A 12,602-nucleotide genomic window follows, 5' to 3' on the forward strand; every position below is an offset into this window, starting at 1 on the left:
AGCCTATTAGAGACTAAGCAATAGTCCAGCCTTTTGATGGAACAGACTAGGGGAGGGCGATATAGGCTCTACTAGCATGGAACAGACTGGACTAGTTAAGACTAGGTTAAACTAGGCTCTACTAGGCTCTACTGGTTGTACTAGGCTGTAATAGGCTGGACTAGGCTGTAATAGGCTGGACTAAGCTGTAATAGGCTGGACTAGGCTTTAATAGGCGGGACTAAGCTGGACTAGGCTTGAATAGGTTGGACTAGGCTGGACTAGGCTGTAATAGGCTGGACTAGGCTATAATAGGTGGGACTAGGCTGGACTAGGCTTTAATAGGCTGGACTAGGCTGGACTAGGCTTTAATAGGCTGGACTAGGCTGGACTAGGCTGTAATAGGCTGGACTAGGCTGTACTAGGCGGGAATTGGCGAGAAACAGCGTCCCGGGAGGTCACATGATGGTAAACGCCATTTACCATAGCATAGTATGGGAGGTGTACACAATGTACACAGCCCATAGTTCTAATATTAGGCTGACTATGGCTCTCCACTGCCCCCCATTGAGAAAATATAGTCGGCATAGAAGTGTTCACGAAAGGTAGTCGCAAGTGTTCACTTCCCATAGCAACTATGGGAAGTGAACGACTACGTGTACACCGAGCCTAGTCTGTTCACGGGCCATAGCATTTAACATTGAGCACTACCTGCCGTGAACACCCTTATTATTGTTATTATTATTATTATTATTATTATTATCAACCAACCAGTCCTGTTCCTCTGGCCCTGTGAGTCCAGATCTACCAACAGGTGTTAGTGTCAGTCCCCCCAAACCCCCCCATGCAGACCCCCCCTCTACCCCCCCCCCCCGCTCCCCCCTGTAGAAACACCCAGAACAGCTGACACATGCTTCCTCAAATATCTTCCATGTCTCTCCACGTTTAATTTTAGACTCTCCAACAACAGGCTGAAGAGACAACGTCTCAACACTCTGTCTTCACTGTGTCAACTTTTGAGTTTTCTTCTCTAATAAGTAAGGACTTTAAAGATTTATCTTCAATAGAAGCAAGAAGTTTAGTTTGATCTTTAATAGCAGGAAGACGTTTAGAGTTGTATCTTTAATAGCAGGAAGACGTTTAGAGTTGTATCTTTAATAGCAGGAAGACGTTTAGAGTTGTATCTTTAATAGCAGGAAGACGTTTAGAGTTGTATCTTTAATAGCAGGAAGACGTTTAGAGTTGTATCTTTAATAGCAGGAAGACGTGTGATCTAAAGCACCATGTCTAAGGACAGAGAGGTAGAAGAGGACATGGAGGAAGGAGAGATGGATGAAGATGAGCTCCTGGCCATGTTGTCTCCTGAGGAGCTGAAGGAGCTCCAGAGTGAGATGGACATCATCATCGCTCCAGACGAGAGGGTCCCGGTGGGCCAGAGACAGAAGGACCAGACAGAGAAACCTCCAACCGGAACCTTCGACCACCGCTCTCTGGTGGACTATCTGTACTGGGAGAAGGAATCTACACGTATGTTAGAGGAGGAGAGAGTTCCTGCTACTCTGCTGCCTAGTCAGGTAATATATTACTATAATATAATGTAATATAATGTAATATATCTGTACTGGGAGAAGGAATCTACACGTATGTTAGAGGAAGAGAGAGTACCTGCTACTCTGCTGCCTAGTCAGGTAATATATTACTATAATATAATGTAATATAATGTAATATATCTGTACTGGGAGAAGGAATCTACACGTATGTTAGAGGAAGAGAGAGTTCCTGCTACTCTGCTGCCTAGTCAGGTAATATATTACTATAATATAATGTAATATAATGTAATATATCTGTACTGGGAGAAGGAATCTACACGTATGTTAGAGGAAGAGAGAGTTCCTGCTACTCTGCTGCCTAGTCAGGTAATATATTACTATAATATAATGTAATATAATGTAATATATCTGTACTGGGAGAAGGAATCTACACGTATGTTAGAGGAAGAGAGAGTACCTGCTACTCTGCTGCCTAGTCAGGTAATATATTACTATAATATAATGTAATATAATGTAATATATCTGTACTGGGAGAAGGAATCTACACGTATGTTAGAGGAGGAGAGAGTTCCTGCTACTCTGCTGCCTAGTCAGGTAATATATTACTATAATATAATGTAATATAATGTAATATAATATAATGTTAGAGGTTCATACTCTACTCTTCTGCCCAGTAAGACTGTTAGATCTACAAGCCCATTACTGAGTAGAGAGAGTTACTCAAGCTGTAGTGAGACTATAGAAACATGACAGTAGATCTACAAGCTGTAGTGAGACTATAGAAACATTACAGTAGATCTACAAGCTGTAGTGAGACTATAGAAACATTACAGTAGATCTACAAGCTGTAGTGAGACTAAAGAAACATTACAGTAGATCTACAAGCTGTAGTGAGACTAAAGAAACATTACAGTAGATCTACAAGCTGTAGTGAGACTATAGAAACATGACAGTAGATCTACAAGCTGTAGTGAGACTATAGAAACATTACAGTAGATCTACAAGCTGTAGTGACACTATAGAAACATTACAGTAGATCTACAAGCTGTAGTGAGACTATAGAAACATTACAGTAGATCTACAAGCTGTAGTGAGACTATAAAAACATTACAGTAGATCTACAAGCTCTAGTGAGACTATAGAAACATTACAGTAGATCTACAAGCTGTAGTGAGACTATAGAAACATTACAGTAGATCTACAAGCTGTAGTGAGACTAAATAAACATTACAGTAGATCTACAAGCTGTAGTGACACTATAGAAACATTACAGTAGATCTACAAGCTGTAGGGAGACTAAATAAACATTACAGTAGATCTACAAGCTGTAGTGAGACTATAGAAACATGACAGTAGATCTACAAGCTGTAGTGAGACTATAGAAACATTACAGTAGATCTACAAGCTGTAGTGAGACTATAGAAACATTACAGTAGATCTACAAGCTGTAGTGAGGTGAGACAGGAGGCCTCAAACTATTCATTAAAGCATCACAATGCCATGTGCTGTGATGCTTTGTGAGCTTGTAGATCTGCTATTTTTGCTGAAGATATTTGGTGTAGAGGGGGGAAAGGAGGTGACCAAGTACAGACGGTCAACAACGTATTTAGGGTTTAAATTCCAACATAAGACGTTTGTCCTTCACAATATTTATAACAATATATATATAATAAAACAATCTACGGATGAGAGAAAATCACTGTAACAGGCTCTATGACCAGCAGCCATAATGGACCCTTCATTAGTGTCATTGTAACAACCAGAATGGAACAGAGCCTTCATTAGTATCATTATAACAACCAGAATGGAACAGAGCCTTCATTAGTAGCATTGTAACAACCAGAATGGAACAGAGCCTTCATTAGTATCAATATAACAACCAGAATGGAACAGAGCCTTCATTAGTATCAATATAACAACCAGAATGGAACAGAGCCTTCATTAGTATCATTGTAACAACCAGAATGGAACAGAGCCTTCATTAGTATCAATATAACAACCAGAATGGAACAGAGCCTTCATTAGTATCATTGTAACAACCAGAATGGAACAGAGCCTTCATTAGTATCAATATAACAACCAGAATGGAACAGAGCCTTCATTAGTATCATTGTAACAACCAGAATGGAACAGAACCTTCATTAGTATCATTGTAACAACCAGAATGGAACAGAGCCTTCATTAGTATCATTGTAACAACCAGAATGGAACAGAGCCTTCATTAGTATCATTATAACAACCAGAATGGAACAGAGCCTTCATTAGTATCATTGTAACAACCAGAATGGAACAGAGCCTTCATTAGTAACAATATAACAACCAGAATGGAACAGAGCCTTCATTAGTATCAATATAACAACCAGAATGGAACAGAGCCTTCATTAGTATCATTGTAACAACCAGAATGGAACAGAGCCTTCATTAGTATCAATATAACAACCAGAATGGAACAGAGCCTTCATTAGTATCATTGTAACAACCAGAATGGAACAGAGCCTTCATTAGTATCAATATAACAACCAGAATGGAACAGAGCCTTCATTAGTATCATTGTAACAACCAGAATGGAACAGAGCCTTCATTAGTATCAATGTAACAACCAGAATGGAACAGAGCCTTCATTAGTATCATTGTAACAACCAGAATGGAACAGAGCCTTCATTAGTATCAATGTAACAACCAGAATGGAACAGAGCCTTCATTAGTATCATTGAAACAACCAGAATGGAACAGAGCCTTCATTAGTATCATTGAAACAACCAGAATGGAACACAGCCTTCATTAGTATCATTGTAACAACCAGAATGGAACAGAGCCTTCATTAGTATCATTGTAACAACCAGAATGGAACAGAGCCTTCATTAGTATCATTGTAACAACCAGAAAAGAACAGAGCCTTCATTAGTATCATTGGTAACACCTGTCTCTCATACATGTACATACAGAGTATCTCGATTTGATTTGATTTATTTGAAATGCAATAAAAACTACAGGGTTACAGCAGTTCAAGGACACAGAGGATGATGTGATGCCAAAGTCTGGTCTAGCCAACACCAACTCACCACACTCTATATCTAACATCAGGGTCTATAGCTCTATACACTCTATATCTAACATCAGGGTCTATAGCTCTATACACTCTATATCTAACATGAGGGTCTGGAGCTCTACAGTGTTGTTAGCTAAGCTGTGACACCACAGTGCTTCTACATAGGTGGTGCACCTCCTACTGGCTCCACTGTAGCAAATAGCCGATCTACAAGCTCACAATAGATTTGCTATTTGCGCTTACTGAAAGTTTGGAAAAAGGCAAAATAAGATTGATCATCAATACGATATTATTGTCACAATATTAATATTGAGGTCTTTGTTCAAACAATATTGTGATACTTGATTTCTTACATAATCCACAGATATTGTATTATTACATTATTAAACACCACAATAGTTGAAATCTGTGTTAATTTTGACAGGAAATACTGATGTATTTTTAGTCAGGCTTTTTAATACGATTCCATTTAGTCTCTCAGTCATATTTAGTCACCTGGATCTCTTCTCCACTAGTATTAGTTCTACTGGATCTCTTCTCCACTAGTCTTAGTTCTACTGGATCTCTTCTCCACTAGTATTAGTTCTACTGGATCTCTTCTCCACTAGTCTTAGTTCTACTGGATCTCTTCTCCACTAGTCTTAGTTCTACTGGATCTCTTCTCCTCTAGTCTTAGTTCTACTGGATCTCTTCTCCACTAGACTTAGTTCTACTGGATCTCTTCTCCTCTAGTGTTAGTTCTACTGGATCTCTTCTCCACTAGTCTTAGTTCTACTGGATCTCTTCTCCACTAGTTTTAGTTCTACTGGATCTCTTTTCCTCTAGTCCCTCACTGACATTAGTTTATATTTGTTGCCAACATTGTCAATGTATTTAGTCATAGTTTTTGTCATCATATGTTTATCATTTCGTTTTTATTTAGGTTTCATCGCTGATAAAAGGTAGTCGACCAACATTTCTCATCGTAGTTTTAGTCGATGAAATTAACACTGGATGAAATTCTATTCTGTTTCTTTGTCTTCATCAGAAAACTCTTAAAGAGGAAGCAGAGAGGAAAGAGGAAGAGGAGAGGAAAGAGGAAGAGGAGAGGAAAGAGGAAGAAGAGAGGAAAGAGGAAGAAGAGAGGAGAAAGGAAGCAGAGAGGAGAAAGGAAGCAGAGAGGAGAAAGGAAGCAGAGAGGAAATTGGAAGCGGCGAGGAAAGAGGAAGAGGAAAAGGCTGAGGAAGTGGAATACGTCTATGAAGTGATAGATGAAGTGGTGGAGGAAGAGGAGGCTGACAGGGGTGGAGGACAGGAAGTGGTCGAGGAAATCATTGAGGAAGTGGAGGAAGAAGAGGAAGAGGAAGTGCCGGAGGCCGAGGAGGAAGAAGAGAAAGAGGTCAAACCGGCTGCAGAAAAAAGCGAACGTGAAAAAGCTCAGAATAACAACAACACAGACAGCAACAAACAGACAGCAACAAACAATTTGTGCCAAAGTTCGCCACAAATTCAAGACAAAGAAGAAGACATCCAGTCCTCCAGAGAAGTTCTCCCTTTGTCTCCGGACGAAACCAACAAAGAAAACCCCCCGCAGAGAGTGGAAGTGAAGAAGATCAACAAACTGAAACTCCCAACGCTGTCGCTCCCGGGAATGATGGGAGGGGGAGGAGCCATCAAACTGTCCTCTAGACCGTCTGGAAACGAGACCAATCTGGACACGACGCTGGACAAGATCCGCAAGAACAACCCCATCGTGACCGAGGTCAATAATAATAATAATTATAATTATAGATGCAACTTTTAAAAATGTCATTTCGATAGCAGGTTATCAGTGGTTCTCAAATATTTACATTTCAAGAAACCTCCCTTAACTCTGTCAGTACACTGTCAGAGCTACAGACCCTGAAAGGGTCCATTTAAAACCCCCTCAAGGAACCCAAGAGTCTTTGGACACCACTTTGAGAACCACTGATTTAGCCGGATGCTAGGGTCATTGTTTACCTGGTATCCTATAGTTTCAAATGTACAGATTATTATGTTGATAGTATATTGTTTAGACAGATTCCAGGTTCATTGTTTACCTGTGATCCTAGTTAACTGAGACACTACACTGTCTCTCTACATTCTATGTATGTGTTTACCTTGTTTACTGTAAGTTATATTATATTATTTTATATATATATATTCTATGTATGTGTTTACCTTGTTTACTGTAAGTTATATTATATTATTTTATATATATATATTCTATGTATGTGTTTACCTTGTTTACTGTAAGTTATATTATATTATTTTATATATATATATTCTATGTATGTGTTTACCTCGTTTACTGTAAGTCACTCTGGATAAAGAGCGTCTGATAAATGACTACATTGTACATTTCAGGTCAACCTCAACAACATCGAGAACATTCCCAAGGCGATGCTCCTGGACTACGTCAACGCCCTGAAGAAGAACAAACACGTGAAGACCTTCAGCATCGCCAACACCGGCGTGGACGAGAACATCGCCTTCAACCTCGCCAACTTGCTCCGGGAGAACCGCAGCATCGCCACGCTCAACATCGAGTCCAACTTCGTCACGGGGAAAGGCATCGTGGCGATCATCCGCTGCCTCCAGTTCAACGAGACGCTCACGGAGCTACGCTTCCACAACCAGAGGCACATGCTGGGCCACCACGCCGAGATGGAGATCTCACGTCTGCTGAAGGCCAACAACACCCTGCTGAAGATGGGGTATGTAGTCCATAAACACCCTGCTGAAGATGGGGTATGTAGTCCATAGACACCCTGCTGAAGATGGGGTATGTAGTCCATAAACACCCTGATGAAGATGGGGTATGTAGTCCATTAATACCCTGCTGAAGATGGGGTATGTAGTCCATTAATACCCTGCTGAAGATGGGGTATGTAGTCAATTAATACCCTGCTGAAGATGGGATATGTAGTCCATTAATACCCTGCTGAAGATGGGATATGTAGTCCATAAACACCCTGATGAAGATGGGGTATGTAGTCCATAAACACCCTGATGAAGATGGGGTATGTAGTCCATAGACACCCTGCTGAAGATGGGGTATGTAGTCCATAAACACCCTGCAGAGATGAAGCAGGGACCCCCTCTATATTATATAAAATGGTGTTTAAGAATTAAACTTTTTTCTTTTGGTTTACTTGGTCTGCTCTTTTTTCCCTCTACACCTCTATACCTCTTTGCCAAAAATAGCCAATCTACAAGCTCACAAAGCCTCGCAGCGCGAGGCTTTGTGAGCTTGTAGATCGGCTATTTTTGGCTAAAGTGCTCCTCAGAAAAAGGGATGCTAGGGTTCAAGTGGTTAAGGTAAAAAAATAAGAAATCATATCACACAAAGATTTGGCGGACCCCCTGTAGTAACTCTGAGGACCCCCTAGTGGTCCCGGACCCCCTGTTGAAGACCCCTGCTTTAAATTCAAAATACACAATGTATGGAACCTTCAGTTCCATGGACCCACTGGGTCCTCAGGTCAATACCTCCATGACCTTTGTTATGGTGGTCCTCAGGTCAATACCTCCATGACCTTTGTTATGGTGGTCCTCAGGTCAATACCTCCATGACCTTTGTTATGGTGGTCCTCAGGTCAATACCTCCATGACCTTTGACCTTTGTTATGGTGCTTTTAGCACATTTGGAAACAAACCAAGGAAGTCACCGGCAGCGACAGAAACAATGAGTCATTTACAGATAAGCTGTTAGAAACAGAACTAGTTCATGCACATAAAAACATATAATAATGAAACGGGTGTTTTTTTGACCAGGTACCACTTTGAGCAGCCGGGGCCCAGGATGGTGGTGACCAACCTTCTGACCAGGAACCTGGACAACCAGAGGCAGCAGAGGAAGGAGGAGCAGAGACTGCAGGAGGAGCGTGAGAAGAAGGAGACCCTGCAGATGTACGAGAACAGCCTCAACCTGCCTCCCGGGCTGCTGCAGATGTTGGGGTACGTCCCGCCTATCGAGGTTCTGCAGCAGCACGGCCTGGTTCCCCCCGACGAGATACTGCGTAAGAACGGCCTGGTTCTGCCCAACATGGAACATCTGCAAGAACAACGAGAGAACAACGCGTCGTCCTCCAAGTCACAACAACAACAACAACAACAACAACATAAACGTACGCCAAACAACAACAACATTCCAAAGACGCCGAACGCAGCCGAACCGGCCAATCCGCTGAGGGACGTGCAGCTTAAAAAGACGCCAAAGAAACGTAACCCTCTGTTCGTCATGGACGACCCCGAGGAGGAGAGGAGGAGACCTCTCCCCGACGTCCAGCTGAGGAGGACCTCCAGGGCCAGGGAGGCGGGCGGCGAAGACGACTTCCTGCGGTACGAGAAGCCCAACCTGAAGGCCGTCATCCAGACCCTGAAGCCCGTTCCTCGCCGCAGGGAGCCGGCCAAGGTGGACGAGACGCCCAGAGACAACCTGCTCAACCAGATCAAACAGAGCAACATCGCCTACCTGAAAGCTGTGAGTATATAACCCTAACCCTAACCCTGAAAGCTGTGAGTATGTAATGTAATGTAATACCTGAAAGCTGTGAGTATATAACCCTAACCCTAACCCTGAAAGCTGTGAGTATGGTTTTACAATCACTACTGAAGTCTGACATCACTGCCACTAGAGGGCGCTATGCCCCTGGGTCACAGAATATTTTCCCAATAGAAATTCCCCATAGAGATCTTAGATCACGTGTTACAATAATAAACTAATCAGCTCAGTGATTTGACTCATATGGATATGAAGCATCAACTGACTGTGAAAAAGTACTAATTTATCTAAAGAGTAAGAACATTTTAATATACTCTCAAACACAGACATTATTAAATGTAACTGAATATCATAAACCACACAGTCACATGACCTGACAGTCACATGACCTTACAGAGTCACATGACCACACAGAACATTTAGAACACAGTTCTTATGATCATGTGATCTAAGATTTCTCTATGGGGAAATTATATTGGGAAAATACTGTTCCAAATGGACCCATATGGGTGTGTAACTCTGAGAGTGTACAAATGGAACCAAATGGAACCATTTCACTCTCAAATTTATGGGGGTTCTTGAAATTAAAAGGTTTGAGAACCACTGTGCTACACTAAATGGAACAGAGCCTTCATTAGAACCACTGTGTTACACTAAATGGAACAGAGCCTTCATTAGAACCACTGTGTTACACTAAATGGAACAGAGCCTTCATTAGAACCACTGTGTTACATTAAATGGAACAGAGCCTTCATTAGAACCACTGTGCTACACTAAATGGAACAGAGCCTTCATTAGAACCACTGTGTTACACTAAATGGAACCGAGCCTTCATTAGAACCACTGTGTTACACTAAATAGAACAGAGCCTTCATTAGAACCACTGTGCTACACTAAATGGAACCGAGCCTTCATTAGAACCACTGTGTTACACTAAATGGAACAGAGCCTTCATTAGAACCACTGTGTTACACTAAATGGAACAGAGCCTTCATTAGAACCACTGTGCTACACTAAATGGAACAGAGCCTTCATTAGAACCACTGTGCTACACTAAATGGAACAGAGCCTTCATTAGAACCACTGTGCTACACTAAATGGAACAGAGCCTTCATTAGAACCACTGTGCTCCACTAAATGGAACAGAGCCTTCATTAGAACCACTGTGCTACACTAAATGGAACAGAGCCTTCATTAGTGTCATTGTAACACCTGTGAAGGAAGTAAGGAAGAGGACCAGTTTCTGTCAAATATTATTACCTCTGTAATCTGAAGGTTTTTAAATATATATTTTTACAATCACTAATTATCAAATCTGTAATAAGATTTACCAGCTGTTATAATCAATAATCGTATTATTGTCTCCACCAGGCCGAAAGGCATGGCGAGAGAGTATGTTTTTCCCCCTGTCCGTCCGTCCGTCCGTCCGTCCGTCCGGGTGTCCGTCCGTGTGTCCGTCCGTCCGTCTGTGGACAGCTAATCTCCGGCACCGTTGTCTTGATCGCAGCGAAACTGTGCACACACACTCCCTGGATGCCAATTCAGAACCTGCCCCAATTTTTCTCATGGCCCTTTTATAGCGCCACCAGGAGGCCGATTTGTGCAAAACATATTTTTTGACAGTACTCCTACAGATTTTGTCCAAAAATCACGCAAATCGGTACACAGTATCTCTATAGTCATTAAACAAAACGGGTCTTTCAGATTTCTCATATTCCATCCTGATTGGCTAAAAATGTCTTCCAAAGTTTGCAGGAGTCACAGTGCTCCGTTTTGAACAACATGCCTCAAATCATGAACACAGCATGCAATTTCCGTGAAATTATGCACACACATTCCCATTAGGCCGAGGAAGAACTACCATTTGAAATTCTTCAAATCAGCCTCATGGTGGCGGATCGTGTTTTACCTATAACTGCACCGATCTGTGTAAAACTTTGTATGCACACTCCCTAGAGGTCAAGGAAAAGCCTTTGCCCTGCATTTTTCACATCGGCCTTTTATAGCGCCACCAGGAGGCCGACTTATATAAAACACATTATTTTATACTACTCCTTCCAATTTATCCAAATTTCACGCAAATCGGTACACATGATCTCTATAGTCATGTGATCACGACGGATGTGTTTGATTTTTCATATTCCATACTGATTAGCTAAGATTGACATCTAAAGTTTGGAGTAGTGGCTTGTTTTGAACAAAACCGCAAATCATGAACGCACCGTCCGATTGCGGTCAAACTTTGCACGCACATTCACACTGTCCTGTTATAGCACCACCAGCAGGTCTAATTTAGCGAAACAAATGTTTTTAACAAAATGCCTCAAATCATGAATGCAGTCAGTGTCCGATTGTCGTGCAAGGTCTAAGAAGAAATGGCACCCTTTTCACGTTGGCCTATTATAGCGCCACCAGGAGGCCACAATAGCCTACCTGACCTGGCGGAGACCTGTGCTCCGAGGAGCACTTTTTCTAGTTTACAGTGTTACTGTTTGTCAGAGTGTATTGAGATGTAGCATCATTCCTGAGGGGTCCCTGAGGCCTGAGGGGTCCCTGAGGGGTCCCATAGACAACAACACTGGTTCTCAAACCTTCTCATGTCAAGGACCCCACATCTGATACACATTAGCCCACGGACCCCTATTTGAAAAGATATAGGGATCCCAGGGACCCCCATGAGAGAAGATTATTACAACCATAGCAGTGATTCTTTTGAATGTCAAGGACCCCCAGTTTAATATGCATCAGACCATGACCCCCAGTTTAATATGCATCAGACCATGGACCCCCAGTTTAATATGCATCAGACCATGGACCCCCAGTTTAATATGCATCAGACCATGGACCCCCAGTTTAATATGCATCAGACCATGGACCCCCAGTTTAATATGCATCAGACCATGGACCCCCAGTTTAATATACATCAGACCATGGACCCCCAGTTTAATATGCATCACACCATGGACCCCCAGTTTAATATGCATCAGACCATGGACCCCCAGTTTAATATGCATCAGACCATGGACCCCAGTTTAATATGCATCAGACCATGGACCCCCAGTTTAATATGCATCAGACCATGGACCCCCAGTTTAATATGCATCAGACCATGGACCCCCAGTTTAATATGCATCAGACCATGGACCCCCAGTTTAATATGCATCAGACCATGGACCCCAGTTTAATATGCATCACACCATGGACCCCCATGCACACAAATCAGTGTTACTTCTTCTTCTTCTTAATACATGCTCTTTCTCTCTCTCTACAGGTTCCTCTTCCCAAACAGTTAGAATCTCCTGAAACGAGTCTCTTCTGAAATAATAAATCCATATTCCAGATACTGTGTATTTTAAACATGTTTAATTTCTTCTTTTGGTTTGTATATTTACCATCATATAATAATAATAATAATGTATATTTAACATCATATAAAAGGCCAGAATCAGTACTATTAACCAAGCATACAGGCTGTTTAGAAAAAAATAAAAGTGAAATATACATTTATCGATTTATT

General features: G+C 41.8%; 1 protein-coding gene across 2 annotated transcripts; it reads left to right on the forward strand.

Moving 5' to 3' along the window:
* The first annotated feature begins 1,065 nt into the window (after positions 1–1,065).
* Positions 1,066–12,602, forward strand: lmod3 (leiomodin 3 (fetal)). Of its 2 annotated transcripts, none has more exons than XM_080444548.1 (5): positions 1,066–1,553; positions 5,606–6,319; positions 6,946–7,295; positions 8,356–9,064; positions 12,357–12,602. In XM_080444548.1, the coding sequence occupies exons 1-5, from the start codon at positions 1,263–1,265 to the stop codon at positions 12,402–12,404; spliced, it is 2,112 nt and encodes a 703-aa protein (XP_080300674.1). In that variant the 5' UTR covers positions 1,066–1,262; the 3' UTR covers positions 12,405–12,602. The 2 variants fall into 2 exon arrangements, with proteins under 2 accessions (XP_080300674.1, XP_080300675.1); XM_080444549.1 differs by lacking the exon at positions 1,066–1,553 and adding an exon at positions 2,061–2,123.

Source organism: Gymnoscopelus braueri, assembly GCF_963280865.1.
Source record: "Gymnoscopelus braueri genome assembly, chromosome: 12".
Lineage (NCBI taxonomy): Eukaryota > Metazoa > Chordata > Actinopteri > Myctophiformes > Myctophidae > Gymnoscopelus > Gymnoscopelus braueri.